Source organism: Anarhichas minor, unplaced genomic scaffold, assembly GCF_050575085.1.
Source record: "Anarhichas minor isolate MPS153535 unplaced genomic scaffold, ASM5057508v1 ptg000017l, whole genome shotgun sequence".
Classification (NCBI taxonomy): Eukaryota; Metazoa; Chordata; class Actinopteri; order Perciformes; family Anarhichadidae; genus Anarhichas; species Anarhichas minor.
This window is the reverse complement of record NW_027466463.1, coordinates 19,456,853-19,480,000: the sequence shown is the minus strand read 5'-3', so window position 1 is coordinate 19,480,000 and position 23,148 is coordinate 19,456,853. Positions and strand designations below refer to the sequence as shown.

The following is a 23,148-nucleotide window of genomic DNA, read 5'->3' as shown; positions in this document are numbered from 1 at the left end:
GACGACTAATACATAAAAGAAGCATACTTTAGCAGCCCGACTGGCCTATCATCTCCCTCAGATCCTGCTCCTCCCCTCTGAAGCCCAAAACCCGCCGGCAGGATTGAAAAGCATGTTTTCACAACAAGCGGCAAAACTGCCCTGTTGATCACAGCCAGAAGCTGTGAAAACCAACATTACCGTCAGATTGTCATCTTTCCGACGGTCCTTTAACACGTCATGTGTGACGAACGCCACCGTCAGAAAGCAACCGAATCCAAAATTTCATCAAAAACACTTCATTCTACAAGTCTCATTGAACATGTCGTTAACAGAAATCGGTGAAACTTTGACTGAACTGCAGGCTGCTGATCGCGGTGCATTGAGGAGAGGACGGGAGAGTTTGTACGTAGACGTTGTAAAATAAATAGTTCAATATATGTAGCACGTGGAGGCACGTGGAGCCTTAATGTTGGATGTATAGATTTCATTGTTTTCCAATTTTTCTAAAATAAATTTTTTGATTTATGGTCGACAAAAGACATGTTTGAGTTCTCTCTACTTTCAGCCATGATGGTGCTGTTTCCGTAGAGGTGCAGGATTTAGATATTGCAGTGAAAAACGAGGCCACAGAGATCACAATGTGGGTTCAGAGGGTTTTAAACCTACGACTGTGATTGACTTTGAGGAAAAGAGCTACTGGACAGAAGGAGAACGCCGTCTATCCGAGAGTTCATCTATAAATATTTCTCTTCCAGTCACTGACCACCGCTAAAAAGGAAAGAGAACTTTAATAAGCGGGTTGGGATTAAATATTCTTAGAGGCTGCACAGTATCACCCGTTTCCATCTTTGCTGCAGGGTGAGGACGTCAGCCAGGACTGTGTGTTCTGCACATGGACTTTGGTTTTTACTGCGGAGGATGGAATGAGCAAAAGAAAGAGAGCAAACATGTGAGATCAAGCTGAGGAGAGCACCCTGGCTTCAAGTGCTTTGAGGCTGAATTCTAATACGATTAAATTAAAAGGAGCATTGTTATTATTACTCTCTCTAGCTTCACAATGGTGTCCCTTATATAATGCTTCTGTTTTAGCTTCAAAATGCTATTTGGCCCTTCTGCAAACACATTCCCATGTGACGTAGCTTTCTGCACGATGCCCTTTACATCCTTACAGTCAGTGTTTTATCAACAGCTATATTATATTATATTACGGTTGGCTTGCTCTAGTTTGTTGAAGCAGGGAGGAGTACCAGTGGACGCCACGTTAGTTCAGATCAGAAAGTCACAAGAACACAAACTAACTACCGATCGAGGCCGCCAGAGACCAGAAACTGCTGTGTTCTGCCAGGAAAGCAATGGGGATTCTTTTCCTTATTAATTGTCTTTTTTTCACACAATATAACCAAAAAGAACCGATAAGCACCATCAATAAGAGTACTAGTATCGACACGATCCTAATGATACCCATCCCTACGCCCGGCCACCAGTTAATACACTAGAAGTACCTCACACAACCCCCCTTCACTCAGAAACCCTTCCAGTTATTCCAGACTTAGCAGAGCCAACAGCGGCTCAGCTAGTGCTAGCATTCACACTAATTATAACATTACCGATTAGCTTACTTTAGGAACCTACGACATAAAAAAACATTTCAGTATCACCTGAGCTATCACTGAAAAGAAAGGCGGGCTTATCATGCTGGATGAATAAAGTATACATCTATCTATCTATAATTACTGAGCCGTATCTCACAGGAGGGAGAACAAAGTCTGTGCTCTACCTGAGCCACTTGGGTACTTTGAGCCCTCTGATTAGTCTTCAGGAGAGAGTCGGGCTGTGCCTCTCTGCACCACACCTCTTCTACTCCGCTCCACCAGTTATAACAGGAGAACCATTGTTCTTTCAAACAGCAGGTGAGAATACTTTGCATGTAATTTCATGGTCAAATCCAGGAAAAAGAGTGAGAACTTTCGCTTCGAAACGCTTTGATTGTGAGTTATGCAAACCCCTTAAGAGCATGCATCAATGCTAGCTCAGCATTTTGGATCTGAAATACACGTGCCCGTCTACTCTGCACACAGGATTCCCAGCTCGGCTATGAAGAGGAGCTGCAGGAAGCAATGAAACGTGAGGAGCGAAGGCGAAGGGGAAATGCCAGCTTTCCTGCCTGGTCGGCCTGCTCCGTATTATTGGAGACTTCCTGTTCAAAGTCCTCTTGAACTCCCCCATAGATGGGTTCAGAGGTCAAATCACTCAGAGTGGCTCATACAGTGAAAGAAACAGCAGCTCTCAGAATATATTTACGTGTATTCAGCCGTGATAATATCCTGAAAATGATTATCTCCGGCCCGATAATAAAAACAGGAGGGTTCGGTCCTGAGCTAAAATCAGCTTCTGGTTGAACATATTTGCAGCAGACAGGGGTGCATACCACATCTGGGCATCTGTGGTGTGTGCTACGCTGACTATCAAATAGTGCACATATTTGTGCTGTCATTGTGTTTTGCTGTGGGATATAAACCCCACCCGTCACGCACTCCAACATGATTAAAACAAACGTCCCGTCCTGTGAAGCTCAGACTTCTTTGTCAAGTTCTTCTCGACCAAGTTTCATTCAGTCGTGTTTTTTTTATTGTTTATCTGGAATATCAGACACTCATTTGGTGGAAGAATTGAAGAAATCCTTCTGTAATTATTTGGGGAAACACATGGCAGGAATGGTTTTTTCCTGAATTCCAAAGGGACCGACAAAACAACGCCTTATAAAGACATTCAGCTGCCCGGCTCACGGTACCACCAGACCACAGCACACTGAGCCCTCGCTCACCACCGTCAGGGTGGAACAGCTTCCTGTCAACTCTACTTTGTCTGTAGTTACATTTATTCAGACGGGTGTTAGGAGATCTAGACTGAAGCCCTCGTGCATCCATCCTGCTGGAGAGAGAGACACTGAATCGCTGTGATGATGGGACGATATATATTCATCACGATATCGTGGATTGCAATAAAAACACTCACAATAATGATAAATAGAGCATGATTTAAAAAAACACAGGAAATAATGAAGAAAGAACAGACTCACACTATCTTTCTTATTTATCCTTATTTATGCAGGGGGACCTAAATGATTCATGATTACCTTCTTTAAGACCGTTGGTTTGTTTTTCACCAAAAGAAAAGATGCAAATATTTGTTTCTAAACAGAATATGAGGGAAAGGGAATTGTCAGAATGTTTCAGAGCCATTTTAAGAGTTTCTTAAAATATGTCGGTGATAATAATGCGTGAATCACATTTATTTTGTCCAGGATAATCATAACATGAAGTGTTCATATCGTCTCATGCCTATGCGCAGCTTTGTCTGATTTGCAGCATCACTGTGTGCGTCAATTAAAAATCAATCTAGAGAATCAGAGCAGTCACCGTTAAAACGTGTATTCTGATCCCATAATTCCCTTCAGTGCGTAACGCGCTGTCATCTTTAGTTCAGACCAAGAAATCTTATATGCTGACTGGTCGATTCAAGCAAATTCCCAAAGCCGCTACAGGAATTTAGCTTGAACTTTTATCCTTCCAGACATCTCTAGAACAGAGACTGGGCTCTGCTGGGCTCTATTTTGGGACTGGGAGGCTCTCTGGGACCAGACCACGCAGCTCCACCTCAGAGTCAAAACACAAGTTAATGTCAACTTGAACAACCCTGTCTGGGGGGGAGAGAGAGAGAGAGAGAGAGAGAAAGAGAGAGTGAGAGTGAGAGAGAGTGAGAGTGAGAGAGTGAGAGTGACAGAGAGAGTGAGAGTGAGAGAGAGTGAGAGAGTGAGAGAGACAGAGAGAGTGAGAGAGAGTGACAGAGAGAGTGAGAGACAGAGTGAGAGAGAGAGACAGAGAGTGAGAGAGAGAGTGAGAGAGTGACAGAGAGTGAGAGAGACAGAGAGAGTGAAAGAGAGTGAGAGAGACAGAGAGAGTGAGAGAGACAGAGAGAGTGACAGAGAGAGTGAGAGAGACAGAGTGACAGAGAGAGTGAGAGAGACAGAGAGAGTGAGAGAGACAGAGAGAGTGACAGAGAGAGTGAGAGTGAGAGAGTGAGAGTGAGAGAGAGTGAGAGAGTGAGAGAGAGTGAGAGAGAGCACTCTGGTCCAAATGCTGCCACTTCTACTGCCTACCACAACTCAACGTGGCCGGCTCCTAACGGCACCAGAAGAAATGCTCGTCAAACTCAGCAGCGGGAGAGTCGCTCAATGAGGCCTGCAGTGACGGAGCATTTTGTTAAGTATTTTTAAAACCGAGCTTTTAGTGTGCAGCCATTTCCCACAATGCAGTGTAGCGTAAAATACACCCAGGAGAGATGTGCAGACGTGCTTTTGGCCCTGCAGGCTTTGAGATAACTGTTCCAGGACAAATGGAGACCATTAGAGGCCTCTTGGCCTCTGGATCCCTCCTTCAAGTGGTCCACTCCCACCCCGGCAACACACACACACACGCCCTCGGACTAGAGGGGGAAAAGAGCAAAAAAGAAAAAGGAGGCGCTCCTGACCGGTCACACCCTCTACAAATAACAATCTGCACACGCCAGCTCCGGGACCGGCTAGCTGGAGGGAAAACAAACAGGGAGAGGAGGGCTGGTGCCGTCTGGCTGCTCTCTGGACTTCTTGTCGGGCTGCTGGAGCTTCTGTTTACACCACCGAAACTCATCCTATTCAAGAGGTTTGGATACAAAAACACAGCTGACCAGAACGGCCGTAACCTCCAGGAAACATGCACACTGGACTCTCTTAACCGGACATGTTCAGCTTCACATTTCTACGGTTAAAGACAGAATGTGCACACAGGCTGCCCTCACCTAGATGTTCTACATTCCTAAGCATGAATTAAACCTCAAACACACCACGATAAACGTGCTTAACCCAAATTAAAGTAACACAAAGTTTCTAGAGGCAGGAGGAACCAAGGGCAAAGAAACTACCAGCATGCATCACACTCGATTAGAACGAGCAGATGAAAAAACCCTGATGGTAGAAAAGGAAACGGAAACATTTTGATGTGGAGGACATTCCCTCGTTAGTATAAAGGAGGTCCTGGAGCTCACTCTTCTAGCCATAGAAGGGAAAACATGCATCCTTCAAACCCTCCAAATATTTATCCCACAGGTATTTATCCTACAGTATCGTAATGAAACTTGTGATTTACACCACTATTCGGCCTAAATATTGTGATGTACCTTTATATGATGTTTATAGCTTGTCATATTTTACTGGGTTTTTTACAGCTTGTTATCGGTTTCCTATCACGGTGTCTTGTACTGTGGTAACATGAGAATCTCTCCCTCAGGGAGTCAATAACTTATTATCTTATAGATTATTAACAAAGCATAATTGTAACCTATAAAAATAAAAGGTAATGATTAATTCAATAGTAAATCTTCCAAGCCTTCTACGCCAGGCTTTTGAGACAAAGTTATCAAACTTGAAACAAATCAAAATGAAACAAACATTCCAGAATATTCAAACAATAAGTTCAACTCCCACAAAGCAACAACAGCTCAGCTCCTGAGAAGTATTTGGCTTCTAGAAAATAATTCAGGGACATATTTTCATTTTCTATGCACACATGTCCTCAAATGCTTTGACGGGACAATTTCAGACCATTTTCCTGTTAAACTTGGACAATATCTCACCTTTAATCGTGTTAATATTACACCACAACTTGTTCTAGAGTCAGATACTGCTCTATCATCTGCTGTGCTGTCAAAGACCCACCGCAGTATGAAGGCAGAGGAGTTTCCTCCAGTAGAAACCCACACAACCCTCCACTGCACCATCACTGTCCACCTCCACCTCACACTCTCCCCATGACGTCAGGGATCAGTGACTCTCTCACAGAAGTCAGAGGTGAGGCCGATCTGAACGTATGAACCACAACTGCTCTGTTCATTCACAAAAAACAACATGCTTGACACAGAGCCACTAACTACACAGCTGATAGAAACCGGCCTGCAGAACAGTGTGTGTGTGTGTGTGTGTGTGTGTGTGTGTGTGTGTGTGTGTGTGTAGGTTGGGTGGAGTCAACATGTTTCCAAACTGAAATACCGGTTTGATCGAAAGCTGTGACCACATGAATGCGGTGGCATCGCTCCAGCAGCCGTACTACGGTGTGGCTGCAGGTGCGGACAATGACAACGTCCCGCTGGGTTGTTCCGCAAGTTGTGCTCATTCACGTATCGATGTCCAACAATGCGCGTGAAAACACTCGTGTAGCACCTGTTACAACCGGACACATATCCAGATAAAGTGATGCTAGAAATGACACAAAGTTCGCCCTCAGAACAGAGAGTGTGTGTGTGTGTCTGTGTGTGTGTCTTTTCTCTCGTTATTCTGCGGAGCATGCGTGGATTTACAAAAAGGTGAATGGCCGCTTACCTGAGTTTGAGGTTCGTCATGAACTCCTCCATAGACACGTTGTCCAAAAGCACGAAGTCCGCTTTCCCATACTCCAGGCTCTCGTGCTCTGCCATGCTGATACCTGTGTGTTGTTGTTGTTTTTAAGCGCGTGGAAAAAATAAAGTTTTAACAACAAGTTGCTCTGAAGTGTCGACTAAAGGTGAGCACTGGCGGGCTCCTGTGCACGCCTCCTCTCCTCCGTGGACACGTTTTCATCCGTCAAACTGGAATTTCAGTTTGATGACGCTCGAAATGTTTGGTTGTTTTTATTCCGTGTGGCTTTAAATCGTGAAATAACTATTTCCCCCAAACGAGTCCGGCTTTTCTATATTTGAAGTCGTGTAGTATCCCAGAATATCCTCATGTCCGTCCAAAGTTTCCTCTTTACGCAACAAACAAAAAAAAGTAACCTTCCCGTTACATCGTGCGCGAGAGCTCCGTCCGTTTTCCTGGAGTTTCTCTCTCCTGTCGTCCCCCGGGCCGACACCTCCACCAATCGGATTGAAGCCGCCTCTTCGTAACCCCGCCCCCCGCCCTGCGGTGGTGAGAGGTGCTGGTCGGACTGGCCAAATAGTTCTGGAGACCACAGCTCCACGGCTCCTGGTACATAGTTCGGTGATGACGGGGCCTCCTCTAAGTTGTAAAACAGTCGCAGGGAGAAAACGCACCGACTGTGTGATGCCCTCTGTTACCATAAAAGGAAGAATGACTGCTCATCACAATTATTGTCAATTGGATATGAATGAGAGGAATATGGTTCATGTTTGAGAGTGTGCAGCTTTCTCCATTCAACCTGCTGACTTTGAACCGTTATCGACCGACCGATCAGGTCTGAGTCGGTTCCTCCGGTCTGTGGTGGCTCTGAATGAGGCCTCCTGTCTGAAAAAGCTCCCGGACGAGAAGCTGAACACCAAGAACAGACACTGGTACATCCAGGTCTCCACCAGCATCATCACACTGGTGTTAGTGCGCCACCTGGTGGTAACACAGGGAGGTACCTGTAGAGAGACGGATGGATGGATAGATAGATGGATGGATAGATGGATGGATGGATGGATGGATGGATAGATCATGGACATACGACCATGACAGTTTAAGAAAAGAAAGACCCACATTTGTCATCATCACATTAAAGTATATTACAGAACAATCTGGCTCGTCATCATTTCAACCATAAGGTTTGCGTTTATAGCAGTCAGGATGAAGTCCACAGAGGACAGAGTGATGCAGCACATAAAGAATCTTCTATTTTACGTAAAGAACGTTGTTTTTCCCTCTGGACTCTTTTCTGACGGCGTAAATGCTTCTGTGATTGAATATCATTTGACATTCATAGCTGATGTGCTGATGGAGACAGACTGTAGAGGACCTGAGTCAGATCTGCTGAAGTGTTGTTTGTTCACACCTGAGATTCTCCATCTCCTGCAAAGCAGCAGAGTCAGTACTTTTCTTCTTTTAGCTTAGATTTGAAACGCTGCAGATTTATAATATTTAAGGATTAACATATAAATGTTGCAGCTCATGTTGAGTCCAGAGCAGACAGAGGAAGGACTTTTGTATTTCTGGAAAGGCATAAGGACGAGAATATGATATAATTGGACTGTTTTTAGGACAAAAAAGCTGAAAAGATTAAATTAAAATACGAACTGTTTTAAAACAACATTAAGACCATTATGAAGGGAAAATATAATTTAAAGGTTGAAGGAATGAATTAAATGGAAAATTGGAATTGTTGGTCGGAGGTGATGTGGGTGTGAAGGCCGGATGTGCCTCATAAAAAAGAATCATTTTCATACCATCCGTTATGGCTGCAGTTAACAACTTTTTCTATTATCGATTAATCTGACGATTATTCTCTCTATTAATCTATAATCGTTGGTCTATAAAATTACTAAATATCAGAGAAACACAGATTTGAGTAGAGTGGCAATTTCTTTAAGTCTTCAAATGGAAAGGCCAAAAACTGAAAGATGTTAAGCTTCTGGACACAAAGACAAAGAAAAGACACACATTTCAGAAGCTGGAGGCAGAGAAAGTTTGATTAACTAAGATTAACTTTCTGTCTATTGACTAATCACTTGTACTTGTACATGTACATAGAGTTTTACTTGCACAAAAAGCTTCAGCTCAGCCTGAAATAAAAAGCTGTGTCGACCAGAACTTGAGTCTGTCACACGGCTTTGTAAGTAATTGCCTTTAATATAATGAATGTTCTATTCTCTTTATAGGCTCAGTGTGACAAAAGCTCAGCACAGTTCTGTCTGTGCAGAGCAACATCTGGGGAAAGGGAAAAAAACAAAACTTTAGTTGCATAATGTATGAATCTTAAGCTCCGTCTGCCTTCAGGCTTCGTAACATCGGAGAGCAAAGCTCGAACTCACAGACTCGCCGCCAACTGCACAAGATGAAGAAGTTACAAACGAAGCCTCAGCTAAGACAACCATCTGGGGACAACAACAGCGGCTCAGCGGTTATGTAAGATGGTTTCTCACTTACTTATTGTATAATCACTAATCATTAGATCACAGCAGGACAGCAGCATTGTTGTGAGGAACGTACAAATGCCTGATTTTACTGCATGAATTACAGCAGAGAAGTTCACAATGTCACTGTAATGAGAACAAATTATTAGTTATTCATTCTGGTTAATTCTTACTTTTCTTATAACAGGGTTTGTGCGTTTGTTAACTTAATGTAGGTGGAGTTTTATAGTTGTGATTTCTGAGCTTGGTTTTGTATTTATTATTAATAAAGGCTGCAACTCGTGCTGAACAGACTCTGTTCTCCACATGAGAAGTGCAGAGTAGATCACTCTTTAAAATACAACCTTACATAAGAGACATATTCATTTATTGCTCCCCTCGTGTTTTACGGTAGTTACACACGACCGTGCAGATATTGGACAGGATGTTCCTGTCGCTGTACTGCAGCGGTCCCTGTTGCTATGCAGAGTCTGTCAGCCTGTTGTTTGAATGAGATAAGGAGAAGGGCGCTGTTGGATTCTTTCCACTCCGTGGAGCGGTGGTGGCCTAGAGGTAAACATTCTGGTGCTCTGGCCGCATATAGATCAGCTGCTGCTGCTGCTGCTGTTGGCCGGTCGGCCTGTAAAATGAGCCTCTCTTGACATCTGTCCCCTGCAGGATCTTCCATTCATCAACAAAAAAAGGCATCCCTATAAAATGTGTCAGACTGCTTCGTCAAAACTACTTGTAAATTGTTATGAATATAAATATTAAAGCCAGTTGACCTAAGACAAAAACGTGCCTCCTGATTTTTCTTTCTCTTCTTCTAAAAACATAAACGTGCAGTTATTTTTCACTCCTGCCATGACTAACGCATGACACACTAACCTCCATCTATTTTCAGTGCAAAGAAGCTCATGATCTATTATTAGAACTCCCTTTAGGTTCACATTCCCAAACAAGCAGAGGACAGTGACCCGTCCGTTTCCCCATCATGACCTCTGTCTTACTGGGCTCTGGGCCTGGCTTTTAGAAGTGTGATCCAGCGCGTCACTCTTTGTCCCCACAGGCAGAGGAGCACCAGCGGGGCTGGAAACTTCTACCGACATACATCTTTCCGTGGTGGTAAGATCTATTTTTTTTGTGCCCGAGGGTCTGGAGCTGGAATGGCTGCAGGGTAGAGTTGCTGAACTTGATCTCACCACCCGATCCAGAACAGATCCAGTGACACAGAGGTAAAAACAAACCACCTTTAGTTTCCCTCTTCTCGTCCCACACAGAAAAGACAACACCGCGGGGATCCTCCACTGGTCGATATAATCAATCGGCTGTTCCTAATAAACTGTCGTCCACTCACTCACACTCACACCCGGATAAAACAGCACAAGAGAAGCATTTAGTACTTAAGTTTATTATGTGGGCTGTATTCACACTATATACAATCTTTTCAGTCACGTAGCTATAAAAATAACCTTTAACTTACTGTATGATTTAAGATTAATTTAATACAAAAGAAATCTGTGCATTTTCCACACATATGGACCCGGGAACATCTTTCTCCTCGTATGGCACAGTGTGAAAAGACATTCTGAGACTGGCCTTGCTTCATTGGATCACAGAGAACTCAAACATGGCATACACTGCCTCCTGGGGTTTTAATAACACTGGCCTCTAGTGAACTCGGCTTAAACCACACAAACAAAAGTGTAGCAGATCCTCTGGTGGCTGGCTCTAAAAGCCTGCTATATCACAGAGCACATGGGTCCTATAGCTGCTCTATCAATCCACTCTCAGTCTCCGTAATGAATGCAAATGAATGCGCAGAAGAAGAGTGGATTACATTCATCCCGATCCAGAAAAAAACTGATGCTAAGATAACGCCGTATCTTATCAGTCAACGCGAATACTGTGATTTAGAGTGGGAAATATCAAAAGCTCCGATGAATATCCACACAGAAAGCACAACAACAGATCAATGTAACAGTCGTACATTTGTTCAAATCTACGGATCCAACAGTATTACAGTACTCTCAAAATGAACACGGTGCAACAGGAGTATTATCTCAGATACTTCAGTATTTCAATGAAATGAGCCTTTGGGTGAAGTTGCTACTATAAGGCTTGGGTGACCTTACAGGATGAGGTTCAATACCTCCATTAGTGGCTGCTCAAACATCTGCAGCATGTGTGGTGTCGTAAAACTGGAATATTATAAACCCTCCTCTGCATCGGTCCTCTCATACTCACACTTTTTTTTTTAGCCTAAACACCAAACCTGTAACCTGCTCCGTCTCTACCTGCACACGATGCAACACTGGAGCAGCATCTCTCAAAGTCCTATCGGTTAGTAGCTGTTTTCTATTTTCCTATGAAGAACCCGAAAGGACAACTGGGACTAAAAGCAACATGAAGATTGCTAAAACCTGACTAAAAAGATAAGTTCAGTCTGGAGATGACCTCTCATCAGAAACAAAAGGTCCGGTGCACACATCTGCCACACAGACGACGACGTGGTGAAGACAGAAACTGTGAAGGCTTCGTGGTGTGTAGGCTCGAAGCACCGGGCCACTTTCACTTGGGAACCTTATAGATGCTCAGATCTAGAGGCTCTTTACTGGGTATGCACCAGTCGTCGGCCTCTTGGCTCACTTTGTAGTTCTTCAGAGCGGTTTTGTTGTACACCGGCAGCCTCTCGATGGAGTCTGTGGACAGCGCCTGGGGGGGGACAGGAGGGACGACTTGTAATTACAAATACCCTGTGATACCTGCTTCACAGGTCTGCAGAGGTGTTGCCACAAGACAGTCCTTCTCTCTACTTTCAAACTCTTCTGGCGTCTCGTCACAGTTTCGTGCACGATCACCACGTCTGGCTCACCTTCAGGTAGATGACGGCGTCAGTGCCGTGGCCCTCCATGGAGTAGAGCTGCAGGTCCCCCTGGAAGTACTGGGCGTAGAGACGGGAGATGGGCAGACCGTAGCCGAAGCCAGCCTGTTCAGAGAGGGAGAGGGGGGGGGGGAATTAAGGGTTTATGAAGGCTTTGTTCTCAGTCACACTGCGAGCAGCAGCGCTCCTCCATGGAACAAGTATGCTTTGTGTAACGTAGAATTTTTTTTCAATAAATGTAGGAGTGAAAACGAGTAGATAACACCCCACCGCCTGCATCTCTACGTACCAGTGGAGGCCGAGTGCGCTCTCCTATCTGTGGAGCCGGAGCAGTGGAGAACATGTAGCTGAAGAGGTTCTCGATCCTCCGAAAGGGGACACCGCCACCCTTGTCGCTCACCTGCAGATGGGGGTCAGAAACAGAGAGGTGAGACGGGCCGACACAGGGAGGCGAGACGGGCCGTCACAGGGAGGTGAGACGGGCCGTCACAGAGAATGACGTGAGGTCCTTGAACAGCGCTGAGCCATAAAGAGGTGGAGCCGCCTGTCCTGAACACATGGCCTCAACTCAACGGTGAAAGCTAAGTGGCCCTCTCACCGTGTAATGCACATATTTCATGGTAAACGTGCAAATGGTCAACTGGTAGAGGAGGTACATCGAAGAAAAAAAGTGCAGCTTCAAGTATTTTGATATACGTCTTATTGTGTGGTTCATCACTGACTTTATGAATGAGTCACAACAAGCGGGAACACGTCCTGGTAACAACATGGGCATTAACACGCGCTATGATCGCCCGTGCAGTTAATCTTCTCAGAGCTCAGTAGCTCTGTTTTCCGATCGGCACTGTGATTAACTGAGGGTGAAGTCGTTGCATAACAGGTTTAGAGAAGGATTCTGGTGGCAACAACAAAGAGAGGTGACTCCCTTAGCTTTGAAAGCAAAGGCATTGTGTTCAATAGGGCCGGTAAATGAATTCATTTAATACTAAACTGATTTGAACAGTGTAAAATATTAACTTAGTGAAAATGTTTACATCTTTACAGACTTCATTAAACTCGTTAAAAACCTGCTGGTTCACACAGAGCTTACAAACATAAAAACACGCCCACAGACAGTTTAAAAACTCCAATTCACCCGCTATTAATAAGTGACTCCTGGGAGAACGGAGTCCCTCTTTGTTCTTCACGCTTTCACCAAAATATCCCAAAGTTTTATTTGTGTATTTCAAGAAGCTGTACTTTGAACGTGCAACCCACCTTGATTGACATGTCCTCGTCTCCCAGAGACACCATGACTTGGATGGGTGGGAGCGTGTTGCTGTTGTCGTGAGTCTCTATTGTGGCCCTCATGGCATTCTACAAAAAAAAAAAGGAACATATAGCATAATAACAGACATCTTGAAGTAGTTTTAAATGTATTTTTTTCATTGTAATATCATTCATTCGTCTGTAATTAAAATCAACAGGATGTGTCGCACCTTGAAGAGCTCAAACAGCATGTGATAGAGGTGAGAGGGAACGTACACGATGCTCATGGGAAGGTTCTTCTTCTTCTTGCCTGCACAAAAGACAAACGGCTTCTTAATTCATTCCGCTTTATTTAAAATGCATTATCGGTGGCAATTATTCTGCTAAGCTCTGGTTTTACTGTCTGAGGGTCTGCGTGTCAATATTGTCTGATGCAGTCAGCCTTTTACTTGAGCTTCAATGCTATAATTAGAGGCCTCTCAGGTCCATCTGGCTGAACGCTAATTCACATACAAACACTCATGCTGTGTGTACACACAGAGGACTCGGCTCCATTTGTCCTTTTTTTAAATCTCTTGACTGAACGACGAGGACTTTTGCCCTTTGGGGTGTCGGCATTAAGAGTGAAATCGGGTTTGTACTTAATCTGCCAGATTAAATGAATGTAAGCTTACTGCACATCTCCTGGAGAATCAGATCAGGGGAGCGGAGGTAGTACTGGTCACACAGCATCTTGGCACTGTGGAAAGCATCTGACCCAAAACAATAAAAAAGGATAAAAGTCAGAAAATATGATCACAATACAAAAAAAACCTGTTCAATGTTAATGTTTAAGTAGTAATCAATAGAATGAATAGCTGAGAAAGACACATCATTGTAGCTCATCAAAGCTATTGTTCTTTAGAAGTCAGATTATATTTGACACAGCTCATCTAATGCTTTTATCTCCAAACATAATTCATATTTACCCTGGACGACATCTGCGATTTCACAGTGGGGGTCAATGCTCCCAATGGTGTTTGGATGGACCGGGTTGAGGGTTCCATCAAAAATAAGAGCTGCGGAGAACAAAAGAACCGAGTTAAGTACAGAAAGCACAGCGTGTGGCATCTGTAATCATCGACAGTGAACCACAACATCAGGAAAAGCTTTGGTACTGATGCCAAGATCATACTTTTCTTTATGAAGAATATACAGCTTATTCTACAAAACTATTTTTCTATAAGACAAAATAAGCCAATCTTGCGTTCCACCTTATGATACTTTGGTACCCAGAAAGTATTGAAGTATGTTGATACCCAGACCAGTAACACCAATAACACAACAAGTACTTAGAAAACATAGAAGCCAAAACACGGCGTCAGACAAATATCAGCTGCTACTGTAAATTCTTGAAGGCGTGATGGTTTCCCCTTCATGCTGCGGTCGTAGATTACACTTTATCAACACGATAAGCATCAACAATCTTTGTTCCACATGACCGATGACGAGAACTCTACGAGCTCACGATGCTAAACACGACTCTGAACAGCATGTTGTTGTCATCACAGAGCAGGAAATCAGCAGTTCAAATAGTGTAGTCTTAAGTTATGATATCAAAAAAACTGGAATCAATGCGTAAAAGGAAAGAAGAAGACAATCAAGTGTGTAGTTTAAGCCAAATCAGATATTCGCCAGTTAAAGGGCCAGTGTGTCGGAAAAACACGAATGTCCCTCTCTAGAGCCAGTGTTTGGTTTGTCCGTTCTGGGCTCCTGTAGAAACATGGTGGCAGTCTCTGTGAAGAGGACCTGCTCCGTATGCAGGTATAAACGGTTTATTCTAAGGTAACGAAAAGACAACGATTCAGATAATTATACACTAAAGAAAACATACTTATTAATATTACGGTCCATTTCTGCCAATAGATCCCTTTAAATGATGCACACTGTACCTTTAAAATGTTGTAATACATTCATTTGGTGGATTAAATTTGAGATCTGGGGTTTAGTGTCTTACACAAGGACACTTTGACATGAGGACGGGACATCTAAAGTGTTGACTAAAGAAAGAAGGAGAAACAAAAATGTTGCATGTTTATCTATGAACTATATGATGAAGCCTGACTCGGCTCAAACCGTTCCCCAGGCGAACAAAAACAACCCTCGTGAAAATCTATAATGGATGTGACAATAAATTAAAAAACGTTTGTGAGACGACACTTTTGTTTTTTTAAAGATTATTCCAGAGTGGAGAGACGTGTTTTTCCCTCTGGGTGTCGAGAGAGTGACAGCGAGCAGAGGGAGTAAGATAATAATGTCACACAGCCTGGTGTGAAAATATTCATTACAGACACAACAAAGAAGAGTAAAAACTAACTTTTGACTAAACCAGATAGAGGCTTTACGTGTTTGGAACGTTTTTAGAGCTCATATCTGATCGCATACCGGCAATCCAAAGAAATGTAAATGATGGAATGTTCCTCACTGTGCTGGTTGATGAGCATGCGAATGGAGATGCGGCTCATGTAGAAGCGGTCCAGGAAGTACTGGATGTTCTGGTTGGTCACTGGGTCCTGGGGGAAGGTCTCTTTATATTCGATGATACCCTGGGCCATAGTCGGCACGACATCGTTGTGCCGGTTTCTGATGGTCACTAAGGCGTCAACAAACCTGGGGAAAGCAGGAGGACAGTAAGCAAATGAATGAGCATTAAAAAGCATTAAAATAGCATTTTCCCAATGATGTGACATGAAAAACAGCAACTTCAGGCTTCATTTAAAGCTACTTAGAGGAACTTTCATTTTGTGTTGATTTTGGCGGCCCCTGTAGACAAAAGTGGTAGTGTATCCGAGCACCAGAGTCCCTTTAGAAAACCTCATTTTACTGCAGCAGGGTCTGACAGTCTGCAGCTCTCAGTCCTGGTCCTGGTTCTCCCATTCCTTACTTTTATAGGTCACATCGAGGCATCAGTATTAAACTGACTGTTTCATAACCAGTTAAAAGTTCCTCACAGAAGCTTTAAATATAAAGGGTGAGCCGCTAATAAACAAATGTGAGATTGTCGAACAAAATGAGGAACTCACTCTCCCAGGACTTTGAAGTTATCAGGATTCTTGTCTAGGAATTCAAGGATCTCCATTAAACTCTGGATGTACCTGATATAAAAAAAACACAAACACATTTGTAGTAAAATGCAAGACAAACAGTTGACTGAGTCCTGCAGGAGGTTTACTTGTGAAAGTTCCTGGTTTAAAACATGTGTTTTTCAAATATTTGCAGGGGTATTTGCTGTAGTTCATTCGTCACAAAGCAAAGCAAAGCAGCTCCTGAAAACAAGGTCACGTGACAGAAGAGGAGAAACTAGGGTAAAGTTCACAGCTGAGAGCCTTTCCCCTTCACAGGGCGAGTTGGAAACAGTTCAACTTGGCCAACTACATGACCTACTACATGACCATAAAGAGAGTCAACAGCTGTGTCTGTAAACGTCTCACTCGTCAGGGGGAATCTGGTTTCAAACACGTTTTAATGAGTTACTGAGAGAGACTCAGTCTGCTCTTTTGTTTTGGCACAATGTGCCACAGTGGAGACGTCGTGTAACTTCACATCACAACAACACAGAAACCCACCGCCCCGGTTCACGTACCAGCTCTGCACCATCTGCACAGACGGGGTGGTGAGCAGTCTGTTGGGCAGCAGGTTGATTTCCTTCATAATGTTGGAGAGTCTCACTGGCAGCTCCTGTCTCAGGAAGACAAAGCTCGTCTTCTCACAGGCGTTGATGGAACCTGAGTCAGCACAGAGAGAAAAACAAGAAGCAGAGCTGAGGCCACATATTGATCAGCTGATCATCATTTAACAAGGAAAATGTCTAAAATGTGAAGATTTTCTGCTTTTTCTACAACTTAAACTATAGTAAATTTAACATATTTGGATTTTTAGAAATACTTTTCAGAGTTTCCAACCAACTTGGACACTCCAAAAAGTATCTTTTACATTGACGAAGAAAAATTGGAAATGAATCAAGAGTGAATGTGATAATAAGTTGCTCCCAACTTCATCGATATTAAAACATGGAGCACTCTTGATTTTGTGATTGTGAATTTGGGTACTGAAATATATATGCATTTTAAATATTATCTGACATTTCAATCACACGACTATTTGATTAATTAAAAAAAAATACTGCACAATTTGCACGATAGTTCATTTACAATCTGCTGAGAGACTTTATTAAACAAACTATCAGTATGCTGATCATTAGAAGGAGCAACTGTTTTTGTCACAGGGCCCAAACAGTGCAGAGATATGATGCAACACTGCACCGTCAGCACTATGCTGCTTCAGACCCTCTGCAGAGCAGACGGTGACTCCGCTAACATGCACCGTTGGAGAATCGCGTCTGCACATCGCTCCGATCGCGGATCAATACTCACCGAAATCGAGGAACTGCTTCATGGAGAGCGGTGAGGGGGAGAATTTGGAGAAATGCTCGATGTGTTTGGGCACGCTGGCCAAAGCGGCGTTTTTCATGATGAACCTAACGAACTTCATTTCTGCAGCTGTGGAGGGGTTCTGTGTCCACAAAGGTCCGATGCTAAGCTAGGAATCCCCGAAACTGACGGCCGGACGAGAGAGGCGACCGAGGAACAGCTTCAGCCAATAGGGAGGCCGGGATTTTTTTATTTACGTTCCGGGCTGGCCAATGGGAAGTCCCTGGAGGGCGGGGCTAGTGAAGGGTCGATGCTCACAGAGGCAGCTTCTCCTTCGATGACATAAATAGGTGATTAACTAATCAGTCGTCGAACAAACAACCACGTGACTGAGCGGAACGTGGCTCACAGTCGGCGGTCCGGTTCATCCCAGAGGTGTTGAGTTCATCAGAGCTCTGTGGAGGACAGGGAAGTATTTCTTTATTTCAGTACAATTCACAGATTGTCAATAAGAGACAGCAAAATACATACATTCAAACTAACGTAGAACATAAGGAAAGATAGACAGAAATAAAAGCATTAAAAATATATAAAGAAAGAGTAAAAGGGGACACTACGGCATACATTCTCATTGTGTAATTACACACAGCATTAAATTACTTACACAGAAATAGAAATAACAGCTATAGGAACAACGACAAAGAAGCTGGATAAATAAAGGTAAAGAATAGAACTGTTATGAACACAAGTAGTGAAAAAAAATTGTTTGTATCAAGATTAGATAAATAAAAGTAAAGATGCACCAATGAAATATAACATACAAAGTAAAGTTAAGTGGTTTGTAAGTTGTAAACAATACAAATAGTGCAAAGAAATGAATACTGAATGGACATACACGGACTGGATGACTACACTGTAACAAATTTCTCTGTTAAATAACAGTAAAGTGCTGGCAGCAGAGACGCCAGCTCTTTACTGTTATTCTACAGTACTCATACCGTGAAATGGCATAACAGCATAGTACTGTAAAAGTAGAATACAGTATATTTCTGTATTTTTTCAATCTACAGTATAATACTGGCAGCAGAGATGCCAGCAATGTACTGTAATTCTACAGTATTCATACCGTGAAATACTTAACAGCCTATTACTGTAAAATTATAATACAGTGTGTTTCTGTATTTTTTTCAATTTACAGTAAAATGCTGGCAGCAGAGACGCCAGGAACATACTGTAATTCTACAGTAGTCATACTGTTGAAATATTTCAGTCTATTACAGTAAAAATGCAGTATTTTTCAGTGATTATTTGAAGTAACATTCTGATTAAGGAGTTATATTACTTTAAATTCTCAGTGTTTACTGTATACTGGCAACATTGATAATACAATAACTCAATTTAACAGCTTAGAATATCTAAAATATCAATCTGCAATGCAATTAACATTACAACTTTATTTTTCTGTGGGCAACAGACATCTGCATTATCATGTAAATTATGCAACATAAGCAATAAACGACTTAGAAAGGATATAAATCAAACAAACTTTTATTTAACAGGACAGTGTCAACATAAATATCGCTGGTGTAAAAAATAATAATAACCAAAATAAAACACTTGGACGACCCAGCTTGTTTGGCAGCGAAACAAGCCAAAGAGATTTTTTAGTAGCAAATTAAAAACTGCCATGTCTGCCTGAAACAATGGCAACGACTTGAAAACAATTGAGACATAAGTTTTAAATTAAATAGTTGAATACCAAGGTAACTAATACAAAATAAATAACCTATAAAGAATAATTTGAGATACGTTGATGTTCTCTCAAAAAGTAGTTTCAAATAGTGACAATATCTAAATGTACTGCAATGCATTCTCTACTGTCTGTAAAATATACATCAGTAAGAACATTTCGAAGATATGCATAATCAGCAACATTTGTAAACTATACTAACTATACTATGAACAACATTTTAAAAGTTAATCAGTCAGGACATTTTGAAAATTAGCATTAAGACCATTTAGAAAATATACATCAATATCAACATCTTGAAAAAAATAAAGTGAAGGTAGGCTTGTGCTTTACCTCTTAAGAGTCCTGTGAGGTAGGTGCATGAAGAAAAGTCTGGGTGGTTGTGGACAGTCCTTATTTATAGAGGAATCTTCTGGGTCAGGTAGAAATGGCCATCACCTTGCTGGTGGTTGTTCGTCTCCATAGATACATTCCAGTGTTGCCACTGTAAAACAACAACAAACAAAATAATTAATCAAAATAACTCTAGAGTCAGGAATGTACAATAACAACGTCCAATCAACGCTTATGTAGCTGATAATACCAAAGTGTCAGTATGTCAAAACAACATATGGAGTGAGAGAGTGAGAGACGAGAGAGAGTTTACTGACCTATATGAAGTCCCATTCAAAGTCCAGGAGGTTCTTCAGTAGTGAGGAGACGTGTGTATTGACGGTGGTAGACTTCTTCTGGACGATCACACCCGTCTTCTTGGAGACAACCTTGCCCCGAATGGCCTTTGTTCCTCTCTCTGGATTAATACCAATGAAGCGCCTAAAATCACAATAGTGTAAAATCAGAGACGGAATGAAAAACTATTAGGAACACTTTGTAGTCTTAAAGGGGTAGTTTCAATTTTCTAACATAAGGTGGTATGAGTTACTAACCAGTTCTGATGTCATGAGGTATTTTGTGTAATTCCGGTGCTGGATTTTCGTATTAGACCTTTCTATATCTTGGAACTATATTATTTGTTGAAAATTGCCAGTGACTGGCAGTATTACTTCGCACTGGAGCCAGTTCACATATTACGCCTCTAATAAAGCTCATAGGCAGCGTGATATGAGAATTGGCTCCACTGCATAGTAATAATCTGACGTAATTCAACAAAGAAAATATTTTTAAGATACAGAGAGATCGGACAGGAGCATCAAGCAGCAGAATTATCTTAATATAGGTATGAATGCTTCATGTTTTTTTTGTGTGTGTTGTGGCTTGAAATGTTTTTGGTACCTGACCAATCTTCTGCTGAGTTAATGTCTGTGTAAATACCGGTAAGTAACTAATACCATCTTCTGCTAAAGAATCCAAACTATCTTTTTAACTGTGCAAAGTAATGATTTGTGGCTATTAAGGTTTCAAGAATAGTAATTGTCCAAAAAAATACTATAATGACGACAAGGAAATTAAATGAGTCTTACCTCTGAATGAATTCTAGAGTACAGGCCGCCTCTTCTTGGTATTGAAGGTTGAATGTATAGTAAATCACAAACACAGCAGCAAGTCCCGTCAAGAAAGTTGGTGTGATGCTCTCAGCTATAACACGGCCCTCAAGGGTGATCATCCAGCGTCCAGTAGTGACTTGCCCTGTTCCACCTGAAACTTCAAGTAATAGCAACATCAGAATGCCTCTCACCTTGAGTAAACATCTGTAAATTCAAAAAACAATGGCCAATCTAATGTGTAATATGTCTACCAATGACATGCATACCAGGCAGTATCAGGCGAGGACTTGCAGGTAGAGTGAGGGTTGTCTCAACATCAGCTGTGGTGGCAGACATCTGTAGGGAACAGACAAAGACACCCATATTATGAATACCATATGGTTTTTAAGGAGGAAAATAAACCACCTTTCTACTTTAAATGATCCCCTAACCATTCCCACCTTCAAGTTTCTTTGTTTCTTTGTGGCATTTGAAGCTATTAACAAGGGACAAAAGGCTATCAGCTAGCTAGCTAGCAACAACTGCTACCAGTCTTAAGAAATTAAACGGTTAGCATTTGATTAAACGGTGACTCTAAAATGCATGTGAATACAAATGTTTGAGCTATTCAAATCTCAACCTCATTGATAAGTGACATTTTAGAATCATAGACTGGCTAGCTAGACAGCTTGCAGAGCATCAGTTTGATTTCAAACCTTATTTTCGGTAATGCTACGTTACCTGTATGAATAACATACTGAGAGGAAAATAATATTGTTTTTAATTACCGTCTAATTTGTAGAGACACAACTGGATTGATGCAGATGAAGCAGGACGTCTTGTTGATGTGTAGCACATGTCCTCTGAAGTCAGTCCTCCTCTGGAAAAACTGCAGATTTCCAAAAAATACTGTAGTGTACTGTAATTTAAAACATTAGGATACTGTTTAGGGCCTTTGTGCAGTTGCTTCAAATGGGCCAGCCCACAATGCATTGCAGACTACAGTACAAAACCGTATTACATTAATACAGTTGATTACTGTTAGAAATTGGCTGTAAATTAACAGCAATTGGTTACAGTGTATGTATGATGTCTATAATGTATTTAAACATTAAATGTTTGCATTAAAACCTGTTCAATTATAACCTATAATGACAGCAGTGAATATTTTGGTTTAGGGTTATGATTTAACTATCTGTCACGTTATATGCATATAAAAAGATTCACTTACTTTCTTGTCCCCAAGAAGCAAAGTCGGAAGCACTGAACTGTCTAAAATGTCTGCAGCTTTATGATTTATTTAATTGGACCAATGGAAACTTGTATAAAAGTGTGATTACAGAGTCTACTTTGAACCACTATCCGACATGGTTACGACCAGGTTTTATGTGGGTCAAACAGACTGCTTTACCAGTTTTATTATTATTGTTATTATATTATTGAATTTATGAAAGCACACACAAGAGGCCAATTCAATAAAGTGGTGATCAGGAGTCACTTTTCACAAACAGAAGCTAAGGAGGTGCTGCAGCTTGAAGTTCAGGGGAATTCCTTTCACCTCCATCGTCAATGTGACGACCACGCAGTCGGATGCCCTCTGCTCCTTGTTTGCGTCCTCCTCTCCTGCTGGGCAGAAGTTCACCCTCCGTGAAGCGGTTGGCTGGAGGCTTGCCACCCATGGTTTTGAACAGGAATGCCTTTGTCAGGGAGCACAGTGTCCTGATCAAATCTCCCATTACATAAGCGACAGTCCGGATTGTCCTCTATAAAGCCAGTCTGTCCCGCCTCTCCATCAAAACATACACCACTTGTACTCGCATGTGGGAGGCAATAACAACCTGAAAGTAATATTATGGAATAACACGGCTCATTTCAGCTCCACTCACAGCAGATAATAACGCTGATCCCTGCTAGATAATATCCAAACAGGTATTAGTCATATTCTCTTTAAATGTCAGCTGTCTGGCTTCCTAGTAGCTGTTCTACTATATCAGCTACAACTGTTTCAGGGTGTTTTCATATATCAGCATCTTCTGCCTCCAGGTGTTTTTTATTCTTTATGTTTTGTTTGCAGTAATGTCCGGATTTAAACACCTCAGAGTTCGCAGCGGAACATGTCACTTGTCACGTAGCACTTTTAAATCTGCCAGTCACAGCAAAATATCGTCGTCCTTCAGGCAGATGTGTCCCTTGAAAGAGAGCACGGACGGCCAAAATGTGTCCGTCATAGAGAGAGCTGCTGCAGGGGAAGGAAAAGGCCTTAGTCAGCAGTAGATACATTACCTGTGGAGATTTATTTGAGTTCGACAAACAGGGAAATCGAGTAATGTAAAAAAGAAACGTGGCTTTTTTAGGCAAGTTCATTTCATATCTGCTAAGTGGGCCATCTTTGTCACTAATTAGAAGGAGTTGTAATGGCTGCATTTCAAACAATTATGTTTTATAATATCCTTATTCATCCTTATTCAATTATTGGACAGCTATAGATACAAGTTACTTTGCAGATTAAAAACTTAA

The 23,148-nt window shown here is 42.1% G+C and overlaps 2 protein-coding genes and 1 long non-coding RNA gene across 3 annotated transcripts in view; all 3 read right to left on the bottom strand.

Moving 5' to 3' along the window:
* Positions 1-6,921, bottom strand: part of myo1d (myosin 1D) — a 79,525-nt gene extending 72,604 nt beyond the window's left edge. Inside the window, exon 1 of the mRNA XM_076094135.1 lies at positions 6,395-6,921. Coding sequence (XP_075950250.1) covers positions 6,395-6,489 — 95 coding nt within the window. The 5' untranslated portion in view covers positions 6,490-6,921. The remainder of the gene's footprint in view (positions 1-6,394) is intronic.
* Positions 6,922-10,268: 3,347 nt separating this feature from the next.
* On the bottom strand, positions 10,269-17,615 carry pdk2a (pyruvate dehydrogenase kinase 2a). Its single transcript, XM_076094133.1, has 11 exons — positions 17,422-17,615; positions 16,632-16,773; positions 16,072-16,143; positions 15,474-15,658; positions 13,978-14,067; positions 13,684-13,761; positions 13,240-13,319; positions 13,019-13,117; positions 12,051-12,161; positions 11,753-11,866; positions 10,269-11,592 (listed from the first exon to the last, which is right to left on the bottom strand). The coding sequence occupies exons 1-11, from the start codon at positions 17,537-17,539 to the stop codon at positions 11,449-11,451; spliced, it is 1,233 nt and encodes a 410-aa protein (XP_075950248.1). The 5' UTR covers positions 17,540-17,615; the 3' UTR covers positions 10,269-11,448.
* A 1,708-nt stretch (positions 17,616-19,323) lies between these two features.
* LOC142952112 (uncharacterized) lies at positions 19,324-20,715 on the bottom strand. The gene is made up of 3 exons (XR_012954646.1): positions 20,629-20,715; positions 19,819-19,981; positions 19,324-19,652 (listed from the first exon to the last, which is right to left on the bottom strand). It is a non-coding gene; the product is annotated as an uncharacterized LOC142952112 (long non-coding RNA).
* Between the last annotated feature and the right edge of the window lie 2,433 nt (positions 20,716-23,148).

Excerpts from the sequence above, each read along its gene's own strand:
- pdk2a (XM_076094133.1), bottom strand. The coding sequence starts at position 17,539 with ATGAAGTTCGTTAGGTTCATCATGAAAAACGCCGCTTTGGCCAGCGTG. Across the intron at positions 16,144-16,631 it reads GTGCAGATGGTGCAGAGCTG|GTACATCCAGAGTTTAATGG; the intron begins GTACGTGAACCG and ends TTTTTATATCAG. Across the intron at positions 13,118-13,239 it reads TGCTGTTTGAGCTCTTCAAG|AATGCCATGAGGGCCACAAT; the intron begins GTGCGACACATC and ends TTTTTTTTGTAG.